Source organism: Peromyscus maniculatus, chromosome 12 (genome assembly GCF_049852395.1).
Source record: "Peromyscus maniculatus bairdii isolate BWxNUB_F1_BW_parent chromosome 12, HU_Pman_BW_mat_3.1, whole genome shotgun sequence".
NCBI classification, from domain to species: domain Eukaryota; kingdom Metazoa; phylum Chordata; class Mammalia; order Rodentia; family Cricetidae; genus Peromyscus; species Peromyscus maniculatus.
In genome coordinates, this window is record NC_134863.1 from 86,363,020 (window position 1) to 86,385,976 (window position 22,957).

Consider the following 22,957-nt stretch of genomic DNA (forward strand, 5'->3'; position numbering starts at 1 on the left):
TGCCTGGCCTCAGGTTTGATTTTATTAATAAGACCATTTAAGATTCATGCTATAGCTTGCTTTAGATAATAAGGGGGCTCATTCCCCAAAGTCTCCTACAAGGTTACTCCTGCAACTCTTTAGCTAAAACCCAGTGTAAGAAACTCACAGAACTGGTAAGAAGTGAAGCAGTGTCCTGGTCCAAATGCTGCACCCTGTAAGTCAGAAAAACACGAGATCCTGAGAGGCAACTGTCTGCCCGAGTCAATGGTGACAAGGTCCTGAGTGGTGGAGCCTCACACAGAAACTGCCTCACTGGCCTCTCAGACACCTAAGAACTCATGCCTGAGGCTCCAAGCACAGATTCTCTCCTTCTGCTGCCAGTGTGCGTCACGGAGCTGTCTCAGGCAACACGAGGGAGTTGTGCTTGTATTTCCTCTTTCCTTGCCTCTCATTTTATCCAGCACCCAATGCCTTCTCATTTGCCTCTGGGATATTGTTAAAACTCTCCACTTCACCAGCATTTGAAGCAAAAATCTTGGCTTTTGAAACTCTTGCAGCTAACGAAAGCCAGGTGTTCAGGAAGCTGTAGACAGGTGTAGTGAAGGTGGCATGAGACACCTGTGTAGCTGTGCTCTTGGCAAGTAGCTGTAGTGTTATACACACACACACACACACACACACACACACACACACACACACACACACTCACTCACTCTCACACATACTCATGCACACATACTCACACAGATTTACACACTAACACGTCACTCACACACATACACACACTCATGCACACACACACTCTCACATACTCACACACATTTACACACTAATACAAACTCACACTCACATACACACATATTCGAGCTCACACACCTCTTTTACACATGCACTCTGCACTCTCATGTCAGCGTTGAAGATGAACATCTTATTTCTTGGAGAAACAAGAAGGGATGCACATTGCATAGTGCCCAGGAATTAAAATCCCACCAGGCTCTCCTCCCTCTCCTACCAGGGCCTCTCAGGGTCCATCCTGCATGTCTTCCCGTCTCATCTTTCATTTCTCTTCTCTCCTAGATCTTTCTCTGTCACTTATCATCCTTTTCAAATAAGATGTCTATCCTTCATTGATCCCCACTTTCTTTCATCCAGCAGTGGGCTCCTTGCTTTGGTAAAGGTATTCCTTTGCTAGGGATGTTTAAGCAAAAGATAAAAGATGGCATAGTTAAACAACGGGTTTATCATCTCACAGCTCAGGAAGTTGGAAGTCTAAGATCAAGGAGCTTGCTGTTTTTTTTTTTTTTTCTGAGACCACAGGAAAATCTATTTTAGGCTTTTCTCCCATTTCTGGAGGCCCATGGCAACCTTCACCCTCTTCAGCTTTCATCTGCGTCACCCAGATATTTCTCATCATCTTCATGGTCTGTCCCCAATTCTTCCCCTTTTCTAAGGATACATCAGCCACATTGGATTGAAGGCTGCTGTACTCAGGTATGACCTCACCTTATATATACAGGAAACTATCCCACTTACAAATAAGGGTGCATTGTCAGTTACGAGTGGTGATTGGTTAAGACATCTTGTGGGGATTTGGAAGAAGGGGAAACAATTCACCCATAAGAAGTAGTGAGACTGGAAAGGGGATTGTAAAAGTTCTGTCTACAACTTTACATAGCTTTCCCAATGCTGTAATGAATATCCAATAGGTAAGATTGGAAGGTGTAGATTTCTGAAGGTGGCCTCATGGTCCCTAAAGCTAAAACAGAGCTGGATTTTGTAAAAACAAGTTCCTAGCAACGTCTTCATAGGGTGGAGTCTGCAGCAGGCAAGATACATGCTGCTGTGTTCACCATGGGACTCTGAGTGGTAAGGTATCTGGGTTCTAGATAGAGCAGTGGTTTGGAGCCCAGAGCTGACCCACAAAGGAGGCCCCTGAAGCCTCCACAGTAGCTATGCTTTGTTATCACCCGTGAATAGCATTACAAAATGGCAATAGTAACAACCCCAGCATTGAGTAGGGCTTCCTGGGTGCTAGGCACTGGGCTCAGTACTTTACAAGCCTTATTTCTTTTATGTGGGAACTGAAGCTCAGAAAGGTTACTACGGCAGGTGCCATCAAGTGTCTTCTGTATCAATGGCTCTAAGCCCTAGGCATTTGCTAAAGAGTGTATAGAGAGGAGGCTCTCAGGGCAGGGGAGGAGGTGCCTTAGGAGAACTGAGCACTCAGACCTGCCTAATCCCTTGCTCTCCCCTCTATGATGGATGGAATGTATCCCCTCAAAGTGTAAGCCGGGGTAAACCTTCCTGCCTATGTGCCACATACCTGAGAAGAATCAGGAGCAATGAGAAAAGTGACCTATGATATGGTGAGATTTCTTCTTTCACCCATGATGTGAGGACAAGTGCTCCAAATAGACCCCCATTCCTGCTTGTGGCTTCCAGATGCCCTCTGCTAATTCCCAATCTATCCTCCCTTTCCCCACCTCCCTTGTAGATCTTTGTCTCCAGGACCAGACACAAAAACCACAGCCTTGAGGACATGTTTACCAGCTCCCACAATGCACAGTCAGGTCTTGCAAACGTTCACCACAGATGCTAGATATATATGGTTCCTTTGGCTCTGTTTATTAGAACTAATCCTGAGCTGTGCAGACTCCAACTCTAAAAAGCAAGCTGAAGAAGTGACAAGGTTGTAAACAGGTGACAGGAAGTGAAGAGGAAGCCTGTGTGTGTGTGTGTGTGGGGGGGTGCATCTCTGAAGACCTCTTCCCTGCAAGGGGAAGCAATATGGTTTCCTCAGTGATGGTCAGCACACTAACTCAAACAAAAACCAGTGTCCTTTCCTCTACCCTCCGTTCTGGGAATCAGCATGGCAACATCTGAGCCAGGGAGAGACCGACAAGGTGGCATCTGAGCAAGGCAGAGTCTCCCCTGCATCTGTGGACAACGGGCCCCTGCACAAGCACTGTTCTCTTGGCGCTCCCAGCTGGGCTGTCCACTTTGCCTGAATGGTGTAGTCCCTCCAAGTCCTACAATTCTCCACAATCTGTCAAGGATTGGGCAGCCTTTGTGAGCAGAACTTGTACCTTTGGCCGCCAGAGCTGATGTTTATTTCTAGTCAGTTTGGTGATGGGGCTCCTGGAGGTAAGAAACCACAGCTCTCCTGAGTTTTGGAGAATGACCTTACCATGGGTTTTCTTGTGCCCCCCCCCCTCATGCTTTGCCAACCATAGAGTGCACTCAAGGTTCTTTAGTTCCCCACGAGTGTCCTTACATGCGTTCTCTCTACTCACTTCCTCCCCTGGCCTAGAGTTTACTTTTTCTTCCCTTTTTTTTCTCTCTGTGTAGCTTTGGGCCTTTCCTGGATCTTGCTCTGCAGACCAGGCTGGCCTCGAACTCACAGAGATCCACCTGCCTCTGCCTCCCGAGTGCTGGGATTAAAGGCGTGTGCCATGACTGCCTGGCTGAGTTTACTTTTTCTAAGGAAAAGTAAGAACTGCAAAGATCTTTTCATCTTTCCTTCTGGCTTTATCTTAAAAGAAGAAAGCACCCAAGAACGTGGTGCAGCAGCTCTTTCTTGTCTCTTTCCAGTTGGCCTGGTGACTGCTCTGGAGCAGTGCTAGACTGGCCTTTCACCTGGAGAAGCCCTGGGGCTCATGGGAAGTGCATGGGAGGGCACAAGTGTCCCATAGCCACTCATATTCCAGCTGAAGGAGAGAAGAGCAGGGTCCCAAGGTGATAAGGTCCATAGACTGAGTCAGTGCAACAGGGACAGTGACATAGAGGTTATGGTCTATGGTCCTGGGAAAAGTCACTTGATGTGACCCTTGAAAGTTTAGTGGTGACTGTTATTGGTAACTGGTCACTGTGGTATTTGGGAAAGAGTACCAGAAAGTAAACAAGTCTGCATTGGGTGTTAAGGCAAAGACAGGGCATAGGAGAGAGCTGTCAGCAATGGACACATGGAAGGGTCTGGTGATCAAGAGGAGACATGATGGAAACTTTAGGATGTGGAGGGGTCACTCAAATCTAAGACCTGGCATTTTGGTTGGCAGAAGAGAAAGAGCAAGAGTCATAGAGAAATCCAATGTGCAAAGAAGCTCAATGTTTGGAGAAGGGAAGCCGCTCTTAGAATTTTGGTTCCCCTTCTTCCTAGAATAGTGGCCTTGGGGGAAGATATTAAATCCTCTGAGCTTTGCTTTGCTTATTTGTGTAACTTCTGGGGGACAGAGTTTCTATAAAAGGCCCATCTAGAATGTTATACTCTGTTTAACTGTACCTACACATGGAGAGAAAGGATATGATGCTTACAATGTGCCAGGCATCATTACCCGAATGCAATGCCTATTAACTCATTGAATTGCGTGCACTTACTATCTAATCATGTAATTCTCAAAAGACTATGGGGTCATTATTTATTATACCTACTTTATAAATGAGGCAACCAAATCAGAGAGAGATTAAGCAACTCTTCAAGAACACAGAGTTAGCAATTGTCAGAGAAATCAGCTTGACAGTATCATTTTAATCAATGTACATGCAGCACAGCTTCATGCAGAATGGACTTTCAGGATAAACACTAAACGGTTGATATAAAGATTGACTGAACAAGGAAAGAGAAGGAAAATTGATTGGAAGTCATCATAAAGAAGGTATGAAGTTTGTGCTGATTATTTTTTATTTATTGTCAGCTTGCTACAAGCTAGAGTCACCTGGGGAGAAGGAAAATTAATTGAGAAACACCTCCACCAAACTGGCCTGTAGGCAACTCTGTGTGGGTTATTTTCTTGTTTAATGACAGATGTGGGAGTGCCTAGCCCATGGTTGGCAGTGCCATGACTGGCAGTAGTCTTTGACAGCACACACAGAAAAAAGGCAGGTTGAGCAAGCCAGGAGGGGCAAGCAGTAAACAGCACTCCTCCATGGCCTCTGTTTCAACTCCTGCCCCCAGTTTCCTGCATTGAGTTCCTGCCCTGATTTCTCTGCATGGTGCCTGTAACCTGTAAGCCGAAATAAATCCTTTTCTCTTCAAGTTACCTTAGGTCATGGTGTTTATCACAGCAACAGAAACCTAAGTAACACATTCTCAATAGACTGTGTGTAAGTATTCATCTGCCAAAGACGAAGTTCAAGATAAGGGAAAAGGAAGACCTGGGGTGACAGTGATTGTGAGTCCATGCTTAAGATCTATCCTCACACTTTTGGTTAAGACCACAGATTTTTTTCTCTTGCTTAATCCCAAGTGGTTGGTTGTTCACAGACTTGCTTCTGAAAGACAAATCACGGTAGCACCAAGTGCTCTCTGGATCTTTATTTTTGTTCTTTTATTTTGTAGCAGTGTCAAGTTGTACCATCTATGTGGCTTAACACAGCTGGTTCTAGAGGTCAAAAGTCTGAAAGTGAGGCCTGACTGGCCTTTTGCTAGCTTATGTGTGGCCACCAGACCTTGGATTTCTTCAACTTGTAGATGTCTCTCTCTTGCCTCCATCTCCTTCACCACATTGTTAGCCTCCCTGTGTATCTATGGCAGTGTTCTTCCTCTTTTAGAAAGACACTAAGTTTATTGAGTTAGCTCTCTTGCTGATGAAGTATGACCTCATCCTAAGTACAGTCTTCAGAGAGCCTATTTCCACCTAAAGTCACATTCCCAGGCACTGCAGTTAGGACTTCAATGTGTCTTTTGTGGGACCTTGTAGCTATTATACATGACCATGCATGGCAAGGAATCATTTTGCTGTCTCCTCCTCTCTATCTCCTGCCTTTCCACTGGCTTCTAGCAGCTATATATGTCTGAGCTCTCAGAGGAAGAGATGTAATGTCTAGAACAGAGGCCAGATCCTTGACTTTTGAGTTTCAAAACAGGCTCTTGAAATCTACTTGTAAAGATAGGCTAAGAGCCAGAGGATTTTTGGCTGATAAGAACTGGAGTTTGTTGAGAGACAAAGGGATTTGTGAGCTACTGCAGGAAGCAGAGCAGAGTATAAAATAAGGAGAGGAGGATGGAGAGGACACAGACTGTGACTCAAGGGTGGATTTCCAAGAGCTCACAAAAGAAAATAAGAATTCAAGAAGCAAGGTGCTCATGAGGGAACTAAGGAGGCAGGTCTTAGCCACTGAAGAGTATAAGCCACCCTCATTCTGTTCCCTTCCAAAGTGCACACCCTATAGAGGCAGGAATTAAGTAGAGAGGTTTGGGGACCCCATGAATTAGGGTAGAGATAGCATGCCTCCTCTAATGGGATGAGTGCAGAGCACCCGTGATGAGGGGAGTGTTAAGCTGGAGATATTCAGATGCAGTCTCAGGGTCCTGAATCAAGGTAGACCAGGTATCCTGAAAGCTATAACTGAGCATGGTGGTCATATGGGACCCTCTGGGGCAAGATGGGATGCTTTCTTTATTTAACAAAATGTTTTGCAATGCAATTTGCTTATTTCCAAACAGATACAATATTTTAGAAATAAGAACTTGTTTTAAATACTTTTATTAAGTCTAATAAGAAATAAATGAGACATGCAGCCACATAGCATTAATAATGACTTAACATTAAACATGTTACTTTTCAGATGAAAGCAGTAGTTTTTTGGAAAATTTAAGTTACAAATACTGTCATTTATACATTCAAGGTACCAGTTCTTTTTTTTTTTTTGGTTTTTTGGTTTTTTTTTGAGACAGGATTTCTCTGTGTAGTTTTGCACCTTTCCTGGAGCTCACTTGGTAGCCCAGGCTGGCCTCGAACTCACAGAGATCCACCTGGCTCTGCCTCCCGAGTGCTGGGATTAAAGGCGTGCGCCACCAACGCCCAGCCCAGTTCTTTGTAATTTGGTTCCTTCTCTGTCCCCACCATCTTCCATCTCCTCTTCCTCAGGGTATGTCAATATCATTCACTTTATGATTTGAACTACCCCAAAGAACAAGAGACATGATGTCACAGATGGGAATGGAAGTGTATGATGATAAACCACAGAAGCACATGGTTCAACATACATATGAGTCATTGCATTAGGAATTAAATTTGGTTCCCATGGGCATTTGCCCAATCCAAAGTCCTGTGGGAGTGTTTGCCTTATGCTCCTATGCCCAAATATAACAAAAATAACCCTCTTCAGCCCAAATGTTGAAACAGTGCTGGGGTGTCTGAGTGGGATATTTGTTGGGACATTCTCCATCAGCAGGTGCTACTGAATATGTGTGGGTTAAAATAGCAACTGCTCACATTTTTAAAAAAATTTGTTTAGTGCCAGGCATCATTCTAAGCCCTTTAGGTGTGTATTATTTCATTCTGTAATTACAAAGAGCCTCAAAGGAATCACAACTTGTGATGTTAATCTCAATTATCAACATAGATCTGAAATCACGCTGGAGATGGGTGTGGGTATGCCTGTAAGGATTATCTTGATTAGTCTCATTGAGATGGGAATGCCCGCCCACCCACTGTGGGTGGCACCATTCTTCGTTCTTCAGGCTGGCATTCTGTTCTCTAGTAAAAGGGCAAAGGGGGCTGGGCACACATGTTAATCTCTGTTTCTTCACTGTGGATGCAATGTGACCAGCTGCTTCAAACTAGTATAGTCATGCATTCCCCTCCATGATGGACTGACTGGAATCTCAAACTGTGAGCTAAAATAAACCCGTTCTCCTTTAAGTCTCTTTCATCAGGACAATTTAATAAAACAAAAGGAAAATGAACTAGGACACAATCATTTCCTGGGCTTTACAGATGAGGAAATTGAAATGTGAGAGACAGCTCACACAAGAGCATGTGCTTTCCCATACTACAGACTATGTCTGGACCTGGTCTATAGATCTGAACCTAGCCCATAGATCCTATGTTCTCAACACGGCAGCGTGTTTAATTTCTCAAAGGGCTGCTGCACACCAGGTAGTCAATGCAAGAGAGTCTGGGGTGATCAGAGAGAAGCCGAGAATCCCTGTTTGGGCTTCTTTATTAAGTCTACAGGTATGTGGTGATATTGTGTCCCCCAAAATATTGTGCACCTTAATAAACTTATCTGGGGTCAGAGAAAAGAAAAGCCACTAGCTACAGAGGGCAGAAAATAGTGGCACACACGCCTTTAATCCTAGCATTCCAAAGGCAGAGATCCATCTGGATCTCTGTGAGTTCAAAGCCACACTGGAAACAGCCAGGCATGGTGACTCACACCTTTAATCCCAGGAAGTGAGCCTTTAATCCCAGGAAGTGATGGCAGAAAGCAGAAAGGTATATAAGGTGTGAAAACCAGGAACTAGAGCTGGTTAAGCTTTTAGGCTTTTGAGCAGCAGTTCAACTGAGATCCATTTGGATGAGGACTCAGAGGCTTCCAGTTAGAGGAAACAAGATCAGCTGAGAAGTTGGCAAGGTGAGATTAGCTGTGGTCTGTTCTGTTTCTCTGATCTTTTAGTGTTCACCCCAATACCTGGCTCCAGGTTTGTTTTTTTATTAATAAGGCCTCCTAACAATTCGTGCTACACAGGTAGAGAAGACCCTGCTGTGGCATACGAGAGTGCTTCAGTGTGCTCTCCACTTACAGAGTGGGACGTTCTAAGGAAACCCATTTTCACTTAACAACTGGGGCAGAGAGGGCTCCCGAAGACCCATCTCTGTCTGAGGAGCTAAGTTGCTGGGGAAGGGAGAGGCTTTTTCTTCAGTGGTATAGCCTCTGGTGGGTGAGTTGCCTATGCTCCTGCAGATAACTTCACCACTGTACCTGTAAGCAGCCCTGATCCCCAAGCTCATTAGTTAACACAAAAGACAGGAGAGTGGAAGGGGAGAGGGTTGGGAAGAAGAGGATCAGTGGGGGGCAGGAGAAGGGTGATGGGTTGAACAGGGTCAAAGTACATTATACACATACATGAGAATGTTACAGTGAAACTCATTATCATGGATAGTACGGATGACTCATAAATGCTAATGAAACAAAAATCATCTAAGAACAACAAGAAAGAAGGGACAAAGAGAAGCCCGTGTTCTTAGGGTTATTATTTTGGGCCCAAACCTAGCTCACTTTAGCTTTGTGTGAGATGGCTTTTTCTCCCATTTCTCTCTCTTTGGAGATGCTGTGCTCAGCTGCTCGGCTTTCAGCAACAAGCTCTTGGCCCAGGTGTTAGAAGAAGCAGACTCTGCTCAGCGGGGAGCTGGGAGCACAGACCAGCAACAAAGACACCAAGAAGGAGCCTTAAATGGAAGTCAGTCTTGAGTTTCTGGAGATGCGTTAAAGGTTCCGCAGGTGTGCTCCAGCCTATAAATACCTCGAGCTGTCTTTCAAAGCCCGTTCTCCTAGTCCAAGTGTGAATCCTCATTAGGTTGTAAGCCCTGAATGGATTTTTGTCATCAAAGACAGTGCTAAAAACAGATGCTTCCTGGCTGGTTCCAGTCTTGCTGAAGAAATCAAATGATCACCCTTTGTTGGTTTCAAAGCCGTTTCTGGCTCACTTTCTCTCAAACCCATCAATATAGAAGAAAGACCCTTTGCTGAGTGCCTGCTTTGACAACACAGGACAGATCTTTCTGTATGAGGGGAGATCTGAACACAGGACAATGCTTCATCTGACTGTTGGATTGTAGAGTCAAGGGGCCTCTCTAGTGTCTGTTTCCCCTGGCATTGTGGGCAGTTGTGGAACAGTCTTCCAAATCCTTTTAAAAACATAGCTGAGAATTTTTTTCAAGAGGAAATGACCCTTCTTTACATTTAACTAAGATTTATTTGAACCATGCATTGAGAAGCTCAGACAAACATCTCTCTGAATAAATCACGACCAGGGAGATGAAGAAAAGTGATATTGACCTTTTCAAGGCTACCTGCTCTTTCTTACTCATCCATTCCACTACTTATTTACTTCTTGTCAATATTTATTGAATGACCGGTACATTCCAGGTGCTTCGTTGGTTTCAAGAGTAGAACAAAATGAAGAATTTTCTTCATACAGAATTCTCCAGATATACAACTTGAGATGTACATTACTGAAGAGCTACCAGGAAAAACCAGAAAGCTGGAGGGTGAACAAGGTCAGAAAGGCTCTCAGTAAAGACATAATGTCTGACAAATGTATGAATTCAGGTGACTCCTAAAAGAAGTCCTGGATTATGTTCCACTTTGAGGCAAGGGGGATGGGCTTCTATGTTCCTACACCTGTTAGTTATTGGCTGAGATCTTTCTGGGGATATGTCAGCTCCTAGGCATTTTGGAAATGTGAATACAAGGACACACAATTCCCACAGCTCACATGCAAACCCCTGGAGGAAGCTGTAGGTGTTATTATTGTAGGAAAAACACACCGAAGCTGGAAAGAGTGAGGTGGGCTTGAGGGGTTTGGGTAGTGAAACAGGAAGGACAGTGATGGCTAATCTTGGCTGTCAACCTGACTGCATGTGGAATCCAAAAACCCAACAGATTTTTTTGTGACTGGATCATTTGAGGTTGGAAAACTCACCTTAAATTTGGGTCACATGGGAGGCCTGCCCCATTGTGAATAGAGACAGAGGAGTGGATGGAGGGGGGGGGTAGATGGGAGGTGGGGGGAGGGGACAGGAGGAGAGGAGGGAGGGAAAACTGTGGTCAGTATATAAAAGAAATGAAAAATGTTAGTAAAAAAATTTGGCTCACAACTTCTGGTGGTAGCCCACATAAAAGGACTGGAAAAAGGAAGCTTTTTGCCTGTTTACCCTCACTCTTGCTGGCATGTCCTATCGCTGAGGCATTCCTCCACTGGTATTAGAATGGACTTCTTTAGGATTCCGCCATAGACTAGGCACCACCAGCAGCTGTCTAGGAATCCTCCAGCACCGGACTGAGGCTGCCTCGACATCCAGCCTCATGATCTCAACAACTACTGGGTTTGTGGCCTTTCTGTCAGGAGACAGACACTGTTGGATACCCAGAGCACACCCTGTAAGGCACTCTAATAAATCCCCTTGCAATTGTGTGAATGTATGCAAAGTCTTCAGAATAAGAAAGCAAATGCTAGTGTTGTCCACTGTGGGGAACACTGGGTGTGAGCAGGTTTCAGTAGAATAAACAAACCAGAGAACAATCAATCACCGAAAAACATTGAGCAGTACCTCAACAGTCCTCAAGAATTCAGTGTAGCCTTGGAATGCAGGGGAAGATACTGTCCCGAAGCTGCCTTGACCTAGACAGGAAGTTCTGCAAGAATCCGTGTGAGGAAGGACACAAGACAGAGCAGTTCTGGGAAGCCAAGGAAGCAGAATGAAAAGTCAGAACACAGCACATGGGGAGAGAATGTGGTGGCAAAACGGGGTTCTAGGGGCACCATCCGCAGGAGTGGGGAGAGGCAGACAGGAGCAGCAGGTGAGTGCCCCACGGGTGAGGTTGACACCTCAGACAGACATCCAGATGGTTGTCGGGTTAAGATCTCCGGGAAGAAGCTCAGGCCAGTACTTTTCGGATGGTGGAACATGGGAGGCTCTGCTTGCAGGGGACATGCTGAAATTGTCCAGGGGAGTTGTATCTGGCCTGGGCAACAGACTCTGAGAACACACATCTTTGGAGGAGCTTTGGAGACTGAGGACCCTGAAATGAAGAATCAGTCCAAAGAAGAAAAGAATTAGAACCCAGGAGGGAGACCGTGGCTCCACTGCTGCAGGAGGGGAACCATGATGAGTGTTACGAGGGGGGTCCGTGACCTACCCACAAGGGAGGCAAGGGCAATGTCTACAAGGTGAGGGGAAGGAGAGGTTTTCTTTCCTTTTTTAAAATTTGATTAACATTTTTAAAAATTATTTTACATACTGATCACAGTTTCCCCTGCTTCCTCTCTTCTCCCCACCCCAGTGTACCCCCCTCCTCACCCACTCCTACTCTGTCTCCATTCAGAAAAGGGCAGGCTTCCCATGGCCTTGAACAAAGCATCACACATCAAGGTGAGGTAGGACCAAGCTCCTCCCCCTGCATTCTTTCTCGTGATGTGTGGGACTTGAACATTTTACTTATCAGAAGCGAGAGAGAGAGTCGGGGACTGTAAGTATCCAGGGAATTGGGAGCTGTTACCATTCAGACTCTGGCAGAATGAGAGAAAGACACTAGAGGCAGACACTAGAGGACACTCTCTTATCCCAAGTGGGTGGGGGTCATTAAGGGTGTAGGGAGAGAGGGAAAGGATTCAGAAAGGAAATGGAATGAGAATTTAGAAATTATCTTGAAAGCTGTGCCCCATCTGTTTAGAACCAGTTTGGCTTTGGATGTGCTGGTTTCACAGGGGCTAGCTCAGCCTGGTCCTCTAGTTTCCATTTCTGGTAGGGAGAAGGGAGATGTCCTATCAATAGGGGCAGTGGTCTGAGGGAGTGACCGAGACCCCATCATTCTGGACAGGCCACGTGCCTTTTTACCAAGGCCGGCAACAACTTGAATCACTTCTAGGGATGATTATATATAGGATCCAGCAAGAACTGCTAAGGGTGATGATTGAATAGAGCCCTGCCTAAAGAGCAGCTTTTATTTGTAAGGCTCTGGGGAAGGTTGGTCTCTCCAGCACCAGCCTGTGAGATTTTTTGCAACCCACAGTAAAGGCTCTAGTGCCTTTAACTAGCAAACAATCAAGCTGTTGTTTCCTTTTCTTCCAGTCCTTTCTCCAATAAAGAAGAAACAGAGAAGTCAAGTTTGGTGGCTCACATCTATAATCCAGAGGCTGAGGCAGGAGGATTATTGCAAATTGGAGGCCATCCTGGTCTACACTGTCCAAACAAAAAACGAATATAACAACAAGCTGAGTTTACCAGTTTATTATTAAAAAGATTAAAATCTGCTTCTACACCAGGCTCATGGACATTTAGACTATCGTTTTATATCCCACAATACATCTGTGCCCTGTGCTCACTTCACAATGAACCTTGAAAACATTTGCCTGCTTGTGTGGAGTGCTAGGAGTACACAAAGAAAAAAAACAAAAGCAAATGAGAAGTAGCCTTGGCTCCACGAAGACTTTCACACATTTGACCAGAGAGAAAGATTCTGAGAAGATCCATTTCCCTGGGAGTCACCAGGATTCAAAGATCTTCTGGTCCAGCCAGCTGTCTCAAACAGTACTCTCCAGCAGTTAACTTTGCTTGAAATCCCATGGTGGGTCATTGCAGCAGTTGGTACTGGTGTCAAGCTTGGGTATATAGAAGCACAGCATTTTTTGCTGTCACACTGTGTACCTTGCAAAATCTCAGTCTCCATGCAACTTTTGTGTTCTGAAGAGTGAACACAATGAGGCAGGAAGGCAGATGAAATCCTCGAGGAAGGTCATTGACGGAGGGACAGTTAGTGATGTAGCAGTAGGGATGTTCCCTAATAGACTCTGAGAAAGCCTCTGTGTAAGCATTGTCCTGATTCTCTGTTCAGTGCAAAGCTCTGGCTCTTCTCACTGGGAATATCAGCACCTTGATGCTGAGTGTCAGCTCTTGCTACATGAGTGGGTGAAGTTCCACCCTCTAATCTGAGACCCATGGAAGGGCTTCACAGAGAACCAACTGGAGAAGTTAGATCCAGAGTGAAAGGGATGCTGTCCTATCAGAGTGGCCACGGTGCTGGCTTCAGACACACTGACAACTCGCCCTGGAAGATGATGGAGAGCTGCGGTAGTGGACGGCATGCCTGCTTTGTTGCGTTGAGTTTGCTGGTGGCTGTATGAACAGTGTTTTCTCAAGGCAAGGTCCTGACTTCCACGTGCCTGGTGTTAAATCACGGGTCACAGTGTAGCTCCATCACTATTCCACCTGAGAAGTAGAACTTCCTAAGACACATTCAATTTTGTATTAAGGAACGGGTCCCTCTACGAAGTTCAGCTGTAGGGGACCCTCAACATAAACCAACTCTGGAAGTACAACCCTGTATCTTCACAGTGTGCTTAGAGACTCTGCTTGTCTTGGTGCTGTGGTGCCAGATGGATCCAGGCCCTGCTGTGCCCAGTGACCCTTCTAAGCACTTTCCAGCCACCGATACACACATGATTATATTCCCCAATGCATTCTTTTCTCTATGAAAGGACTGTCTCCTTGAGACAGAATTCTGTCTTCTCTATGAAGACAGAGCTAGGGCTGATAAACAGGTCTTTCTTCTTACAGTGTGTTTGAAGTCTCCAGGACACAAAGGCTCATAGGCTTTATTTGGGGGAGATGAGGCAAGCACCCTGCCAGGTGCTCAAAGTCACCTTTTCCAAGTTTTATAATTTGCTTTGTCTGAAAGTGAGAGGTTGAGAAGAGAAAGGGAACAACAAGAGCAACAGTTAAAAAAAAAAAAGAAAAAAGAACCTGACCAGCATTCCCACTGAAGTCAAAACACCTAAGGACGGATCCCTCGCAGGTCTAAGCTGCATCTTCCTCTACAGGGCGCAGGAAGGGAGCTGGGGCTGCTCACTGCCAGTAAGCCAAGCAGTCCATGGTTGGTTTATGTGCTCATGCCATAGCTGAGACTCTCTGAATGTAGGGTGCTTACTATGCTCTATTCTGGGAACTGAGGACACATGCAAGTAAGACAGATTTCTTTCCTAATGGAGTGGACATTCTTAGGTAGGAGAACTGATAATATTATTTAAGGAGTAAATTACATAGTGAGTCAGAAGATAATAAGCATGTGGATAAAGAGCCAATGTAGATGTACTGGGACAGGTGACTGTGGTGTGATACAGGGACCCACATGGGTTTCCTGGAGGAGATAAGATGGGACTGACTTTGGAAGGGAGGGGATGTTCCCTGACCTCCTGGATCTTGGGGACCAGTGATGGTGTGAACTCAGACTTCCTCTGTTTATTGTCTGGGTAGTCCCAAAGTCTGAACAGGGCATCTGGCTATCCTGCCAGGCCTTTGCCTCAGAAGGAGAAGTTGTTTTCATTATTTATAAGAAAGCCTACCTTCATTCATCAGGAACACACTGAATCTGTCATTTTCTACGCCAACTTCCTTGAACAAAAAGTTTCATCAACACCCCGACAGAGAAGACATTCCTGACTGTAGGGTGCCTGTCGGGTGGGACACTGAGAATTACATCCCAGCACATATTCCCTTGATATTGCTTGATGACTCTGGGATGATCCCATTAGCTGAGACCCAACCTATTGTCAGTCAGTGGGATCCTCTCTATAGCTACCATCTGACCCTGAAGTGGTCCTGCCTTACTAGGGTTTGGTGATCTCATGGCTTCTCCTTCAGAATTTAGATGTAGTCTTTTGCATTCCTTCTTGGTTTAAAGCCCTTGTTGAAGGTTGCAATTACTTGATGCATGAGAAAAAAAAGGAAAGTCTCTCCTTTTGTCTCATCCCACCTGTTTTGATGGTCATTTTGGATCGAATGATCGAAAAGAGAAGCTATGTGGGTCTTCCGAGCCCTGAGTATTCATGTGTTTATCTAAGAGCTGAGGTCATCTCTGGGTCATATTCTTTAGAAGGTTAAACTAAGACTTTACAACATGGACACACTGTTAAGTTCCTTTAGACTTTTCCACATCTAAAGCTGGACTATTAACAAACTAGTCCTTGGCTTCCTAACCCCAAGATGATATGCATCATTGCTGGAAATGGATTCATAGCATCTTTCTGGAATGTCCTGGTTGTTTTAAAAAATGAATCAGGTCATTCATATATCATGGCACCAGGTCAGAAAGAGAAATTGTTTGCTTATTTTAAGAGCCGTCTAAGCAGTGATCTGTTTCCTCTGTCTTAGGATAGTACAGGGGTCCCTGCCACAGGGGTGCCGAGAGGGTGGGCTCAGGACTTAACTGGCCTAGCCCATGAGCAGCTTCATGCTATCTCACTGTTCAGATTTTCTATCCTCTTAGCCTTGTGGATGTGGGTGTAAAAAAAAAAAAAAAAGGTATCACATAGACGTGTGAACTAAACAGAAGCACCAGAGTCCCAGGAGATGGTAGAAGTGGAGAATGCTGTGTGGCTCACAAATACCTCCACTTGCTTACTTTATGGAGGGGGCTATTTTTCTGTCATTTGGATGGATTAAAGGAAATCCAGTCCATTGAACCAATAGCTCTTGCCCATTCACCCAACAGCTGTCAGGCAGAGGCTAAAGAATTGATCTGAGTTGACCATTCTAAGAAAGGATTGTGTCGGTCTGAGAGCTGGGAGTAATCCCTGGGTCATATTCCTTAGCAACTGAAAATAAAACTTTCTAGTATGGAACTCCAGTTAAGTTCCCATAGACCCATGTGAGGACATGGATAATCCAGTGACCTCCCCCAAACAAACCAGAGAGAGACAGGAGGATACAGAGGAAAACTCACTGTTATTGCTGTCATAATGGTCTTTTAATTCACAGCTCCACACCCCTTTGGAGACAGTATTGGGCCCCTATTTGAGGCAGAGGGGAGTTTTTGATACAGTGCTTGTATGTGGAATTCATTTTAACAAGTGTTTCCAAGGCAGGAATCCTGCAAGCAATCCATTGCAGAGGCAGACATGTCGAATCTTTTATTTTTTTACATCTTGGGAGAAAAAAACCTTAATACACTTCCAAGGGTGGGAACTCTACAACTTTTAGACTTATGGATGCTAGGGTCTGTCTTTCTTTCTCTAGAAAGCAGCGTCTTGATCCTTCCGCATCCATGAGGATATCAGGAATAAATTGTGCTCTGAAACCATGGCAAGTAGCATATACCTCACATTCACAGAGCCCTCATGTCAGAGCTGTGGCATGGCTGTGATGGAGTCTTGTACCTGCTCTGACTGTGCTCTGTGTGTCTGAAGCTCAGGAGGCACATAGTCTGCCTAGAAGATAGATGGAAGGAGGGAAGGATGAAAGAGAAGGGAGGAAGGTGGAAAGGGAGTGTTGTAATCAAGTTCCAGATAGTAATTACCACACCAGTTTTTGCTGATGGATTCCATGGGGGCGCATAAAGGAGGTCTAAAGAGGTACTTGTGTATGGCATTCCTGGGAAGTAGGGAGCTGTGGACATGGGGTCAGTTTTTCTAGTCAATGCCAAAACTCTAATGTGAAGACCTGGTTCTCCTGCCTGTTTGGGGAGGCATCTGGAATGGGGTTTTGCTGCCTCAGAGAATGGCAGGCTCTTTCTAAGGCACACTGTGTAAGAGTCAAGGGATGTGGGAATATGGTCCCTCCCATTTGTGAGTAGGCTCTCTGTTTGGGTAAGCCCTATGATAAGGCATTTAGACAGAGAGAAAGGAAAAGAAAAAGAGAATTTGGAGGAACACTGTATATGGACTGGTTTTCCTCTGGGTACCAGGGAGAGGACTAGAGCTGACACTTCTGAAGATGGTCTGCTGCGAATCTGTCAGTCACAGTGGAGACAGGGCAGGAAAGGGAAGTATGGCACATCATCACTTCCTTTCTCACATAAGTCATGGCTAAACAAGAACTTAAGGGGTGAGCAAGCATCTCTTGTGAAGAGCCAGAGAATACTCCAGGCTTTGTGTGCCACACTGTTACTCAACTTGACATCACAGCGCGAAAGCAACCACAGATAATGCAAATGGAGCGTAGGGCCTTTGGACTTCTTCCAATAAAACTTTATTGACAAAGAGCAGTGCGCTCGATTTGGAAAAGGTCTACTGACCCTGATGAGTTTGACAGCAGGTCCTGCAGTGGACAAGGACCTGAGTCCTGTGAGGGGCTTAGAATACTGGATGGAGACCAGGCTGCCTTTTGTTTGTTTTTTTCCAGCCGCAGAGTTGACGCTGTGTCTTCTGTTCAGAGCGTAGCATCTGTTTTCCTAGGTTGGGCACTGGGTCCAGTCATTTTGTTCACAAACGCCAGTGTGAGCAGGAAGGAGGCCCGAGCAATGGACAGGAGGTGTCAGCAGACATGCAAATAAAGGCAGACCACCTTTTCTCTTTTATTTCGCTTAGACAAAATGCAAAGAGTGTCTTATCAAATCAAAAAGTAAACAAAAGAGAAAACAGAATGGCTTCCCCCCACCCCCTCACTGACAGCACTCATCCTAATTAACAACAGAAAATCAAACCGAGGACCTGGTTCCTAGTGGGAAGGGAAGGTGTGCGAAGGTGACGGAGGCTCCCCCTGCCCCCACAGCAACGTCCCTCTTCAACTCACAAATAGGTTAATTCCCCCCCTTTCCTTTCTTGACTCTTGTGTGCTAGAACTTCTGTTCCGAAGGTTTGACGAGTCCCCATGCACTTTGTAGAAAATCAGTAAAAACGCTATAGCCTGTGAAAATCATAAAATTGGACTTCTTTCCCCAAAAATCAGATGCCCAGGCAGATGGAGCCCACACTCAGACGGAAGAAAAGCAGAGAAGTCTTTGCACTGTCTGTGGTTTCAGTATTTTCTTTCTTTCTTTCTTTTTTTTTTTTAATATATTTTGGCAATTTTCTTTAATTATAAATATTGGAATTCCGTAAAAAAAAGGTAGCTTTGATTGGATCATTTAAATTGTATTTACAACCGCTGTCCAGCCACGCCATGTGTTATACCAGGGTGTAAGATTTTGCGTAGGGATTGTTTCCTTTTAAATGGCCTCGAGAGTCCAGCAGTGACTCCTGGGAGCTGCTCATTTTAGCTGCCTGTCCCAGCTCTGCACCCTCTCGCTGAGGTAAGGTGGCCACGGCGCCTTGTTGCCACGACTGCTGTCCTTCTCTTGTGGAAGAGGCGGAGGAGGAAGCCTCCATAGGGGTGGGCTCAAGGACCGTGGGGCGCTTCAGGGTCCGACTTTTCTGGGGTTCCAAGCACGCTTGTCCTAAACTCAGGTCCCTGCTGGTGCCTGGTGCCCCTCTGTTTAACAAGAAGTCCATTCGAAGGTATGGAGGCAGGTGTATGAGGTCACCTGGGGACAAACACAGAGAGTTAGTTGGTTTCCTCATTTGCTTAACTGGGCAAGAACACCTTGGCAAACCACAGTGGGAACTTTGCTCCAGAGAAAGAGTTGCCGGGCAAAAGATAGCTCATTGGAGTGGACTCCAGAGAGGCAAGTGGAATGGTTTTCACACTTCTCTCCCATGGGCCACAGGACATTAACTCTAGTTCTGAGCCTGAGACATGAAGCTAGAAAGTCCAGACATCCTTACCAGAAGATCAATGTATATGGGCGGTAACATGTCTGTTGGATATGAACTGTGAGAGCAAGCCCCGCGTGATTGGAAGTGTGGGATGCCTGGGGCTGGAGGACAGAGCCAGGCATCCTGAGGAAAGGGACAACTCTCTCTACTCTTGACAATCTATGGAACTATGTGGCCTTGGACAGCTGTTCATGATGGAGTGAGGCGAAGACAGCAGGGCCCAGCCTTCTCACCATCCTGGCCTTCCCCTTACTCTCCTCTGTCTTGGCCATGCTGGGGTGGAGATCACAACAGCTTAGACCATAGTGTGACTCTACTTCCTTTGGCTTCTGTGATGCCATGACAGCACACCTTCCCCTCTCCTTCAAGAGTACTGACTGATGCTAGCCTCCACCCATACCCCCACTTGTGGAAGCCTCCTTTCCTCTGGGATCCTCCTCCTGTAACAGGCAAGGCAAGGCCCCTCTGGTGGCTTTTTCTTCCCAGTTCCCTCCTTCTCCATGATGTCCTGTTACCTGGCTACGGCCTTCTGAGGACAGCACTGAAGTCTACACTTCTTCCTACCTTCTGCTGCTCTAGGTCTCAGGTCTGCATCACGGTCTCTGCCCCCCCCCCCCCCCCCCCCCCCGCTTAATTCCCCATGAGAGTTTCCTAGCAAATCCTCGGTCTGTTTCATCTGCCTTGGCATCCATTTTTTGCCCACTTGGACCTGTCTGACAGGACGTCTGCAGCTTCCAAGGACAGAAGCATCATCCTGGAGGTCACCCTGGCCTCCAGGTGCCATGTTCGCTGGCATCTTCCTGGTCCTCAACTGTTCCAGCCCTGGCAACATCTGAGGTTATCGTTCTTCCTCTGCCTCCGCTCTATGGCCTCCCAGCTGCCTCTGCATCTCTGGCCACCATTCCTCACTCTCCTTCCTCCCTTTCTTCACCTCAGGATACAGAACTTTAGAACATTACCAAAGGGCCCGTCCTCAGCCTGGCTTGGGAGGCCCAGCTGCCTGTGTCGTCTTTTTTTATGTGTTTTATCAATAATTATCCTTTCTATCCTGTTATCTCCTGAGTCCCAGGCATGAACTTCAGAAGCTTTGTTAACATTCGCCTATAGACATCCACTCTGAATTCAAAATGCCACAGTCTACAAATCCAGGTCAGAAAGGCCAGGCCTCGTGCCCACTCAAACCCTAAACATCCCCTTCTCCAGTGTGCCCAGTACTGCTTAATGCTGTCAGCATTCTTCCAGACATTAAAGCTGGTTTTTTTTTTTTTTTTTGCTTCTGGTTACTTTGTTTGAATATCTTTTAACTTGTTTCCATCCCCATCTCCCTGGCTAGAGTCATTAATCCATCCCACCACCCCCTGCAAAGAGTAAGTGCACTGGGGTGAACCTCTAGAGGCAGCCACACCCCTTAGCTTGAGCTGGACTCAGTCTGGCACTTAGTGTCTGCTATCCTGGAAGACACACCGATCACTCTCTAGCCTATCCATGCATCTTTTTTTTTTTTTTTTTTTTTTTCACTTCAAGACCCACATTGGGCTAGGGCTGTTTGTGCATCAGGCTGAGATGACCCCTGGGGGTTGTTCCTGTCTATCTTGAGGCCTCAGGAACTGTCTTGGCACACATACCAGGTGAGCAGCTCAGGCCAGAGAGTATGGTGGCAGTGTGCAGTTCTCCAGCTGAGAGGATGGGGAGGGGAATGTGCAGATGAGAGGGACCGGATGGTGCCCTGATCTTGGGGTGGGGGCAGCTATGGGACGTAAGAAAATGAAATTGAGACATGAAGGACACATGTGAGAAATGGTTTCAGATGCGAAGTGGCAACGGCGAAAGTGAAGGCCGAGTCCACTGTGAATCCCTCTAGGCTTTACGCTCGGGAGACAGGGTCGACAGTGGACCGCACTGTGGTTTAATGTGTTCAGACACGGGAGGCTTGGGCCTCACTGTGTTGGCGGAGTCTTTAAGAGGTGTGGTCTAGCAGACGGCCTCGGGACAACTGGGGTGGGCCTTGGAAGAGATGTGGGGGTCTCAGCCTCTAACTGGCTTCCTATTCTAAGAGGTGACCTCTTCATCACACTCCCAGCGTCTGCCACCGCCCTCTCCTGAGCCAGCACTGTGCTTTGTGCGGCTTTGTTCTTCGGCACTGAGTGGAAGCAACGCGGTTTCTTCATAAATTTAACCCGCCTTTGGTATTTGTTCTATCAACAGAATCAAACAACATACAAAGCACCAGTTCTGAAATGATACATTGGGAAAAGATGGCCAGCTAGAGGATGGGTTGATTTCAGACCCGTTGAGTCTGGAAGGATTGGGCCTCTCCCATAACATCTCCAGCACAACTCCCATCCCTACCTCCCAGTTCTGACTTAAATGGCTGAAAATCTCTGTTTATTTTGTTTCAAAATATTCCTGGAACTCCTTATTTTTCTGTAAGTTCACGGTCACCGATCCAGATTGCCTGTAGCAGGAGTAAACTCAGCATCCCAGAAAGTTCTCTGCTTTCCCCCACTGACTAGTCAGCAGGACACTGAGGAACATAGTCTATGATTTAGGGCTTCTAGAAAGAAAGAAACTCAAGGCAAGCACCTCAAGAGCATCTTAAAGGACCATTCCCTGTTTTCAAAATGGTACTACTTATGTAAGATTTTTTTTTCCTCAGAATAGGAGGAAGGATGACCTTACTCTTTGGAAATTTGTCAAGTGATTTCCTTGTGTGTCACACTGGCATGCCTCTTGGTATTATTGGTGGTGTGAAGATTCACCTACATTTGTTCATTGGCTTCCTCGGGCTCTTGCCACATTAAGGACTAATGAGGAATTACATAGTTTCATTAAGAACCACAGTGTGTTATCCAGATGCCCTGGCCAAGCTCATGAAATTCAACACACTCTGGTTCAATGCTCGCTTCACATGGAAGTCCAGTCATAAACAATTAATTGACCATGACCCTCTGGTAGAGCAAATGACACACTCTGCTACCACTCTGAACAGGGTGTGGGGTACTTGTTGAAGTCAGATGTCACATCTGCAGAGACTAATGTGAAATGTATATGAAGATTAGATTAGCTCCTGAAAAAAATACGAGGATTTAATTTTTTAAAATGAAACCTTATGGTCTTGAAAATGCTTTATCTTCATTATGGCAATGGACATATTCTTCAGCTTCTCTATCAAGGAACTAATCTATGCAGAAGCAGACACAAAAGATTGATAGAGATGCCATTTAGAAATGAGACAGAGGGTTAAGGGAATGGCCCAGCGGAGAAAGTGTTTGTCATGCAACCATGAAGCCTGGAGTTGTGATCCTCAGACCCCAGATCAATGCTGGGTGGGTGTGACTGCTTGCCTGTGATTCCAGAGCTCTGATGATGGAGACAGAGGCTCTTCGGAGCAGGCTGGCTGGCAGGACTAACGTGCTGGCAAGTTCTGGGGTCAGTGAAAGGCTCTGCCTTAATGAATAATGTAGAGAGTGGAAGCACACCACGCACAACCACAGGCAAGACAAGAGAGATGGAACATTGTTTTTCAGTGTGAGGGACGCTTGCTGTATGAATCAATACATGCTACCTGACCAATTTTGAAACATGTGAAATTTTATATATTTCAATTCCTTAAAAGTGAGTATTCCTAAGAGTTCAATAAGCAAACTAGACTGATTTACTCTTTCATTCAATTGTGTGATTATTTTTTTCCTGTTGTCCCAATGTGTGACATCAGGGGGATCACATTTACTCCAGGGCTATTTAAGGGTTAAGAAGATCTGTGAGTACTTCTGGTATCCGACTCCATCTTGCATGCCTGGTGTATTTGTAATGTGCTATGACATGCTCAGGCCTTGGGATTTACCCCATTTTGGTCTCTATCAGATTCCCAGAGAGTAGTGATCCCCCCAAAGCCTATAGTATTTCAGTCCCAACCAGACTGCAGATCTCTCTGGTCTAAGATTGTACAGATCAAGACAATGAGCACAGTGTCCTGTGCTGGCAAGATGGCTCAGTGTG

At 45.8% G+C, this 22,957-nt stretch overlaps 1 protein-coding gene across 2 annotated transcripts in view; it reads right to left on the reverse strand.

Annotated features, from left to right (window-relative positions):
- Nucleotides 1-17,430: 17,430 nt before the first annotated feature.
- Nucleotides 17,431-22,957, reverse strand: part of Dscam (DS cell adhesion molecule) — a 593,021-nt gene continuing 587,494 nt past the window's right edge. For both annotated transcript variants that reach the window (XM_076549303.1, XM_015999884.3), the window contains one exon: nucleotides 17,431-18,726. In XM_076549303.1, coding sequence (XP_076405418.1) covers nucleotides 18,371-18,726 — 356 coding nt within the window. In that variant the 3' untranslated portion in view covers nucleotides 17,431-18,370. The remainder of the gene's footprint in view (nucleotides 18,727-22,957) is intronic.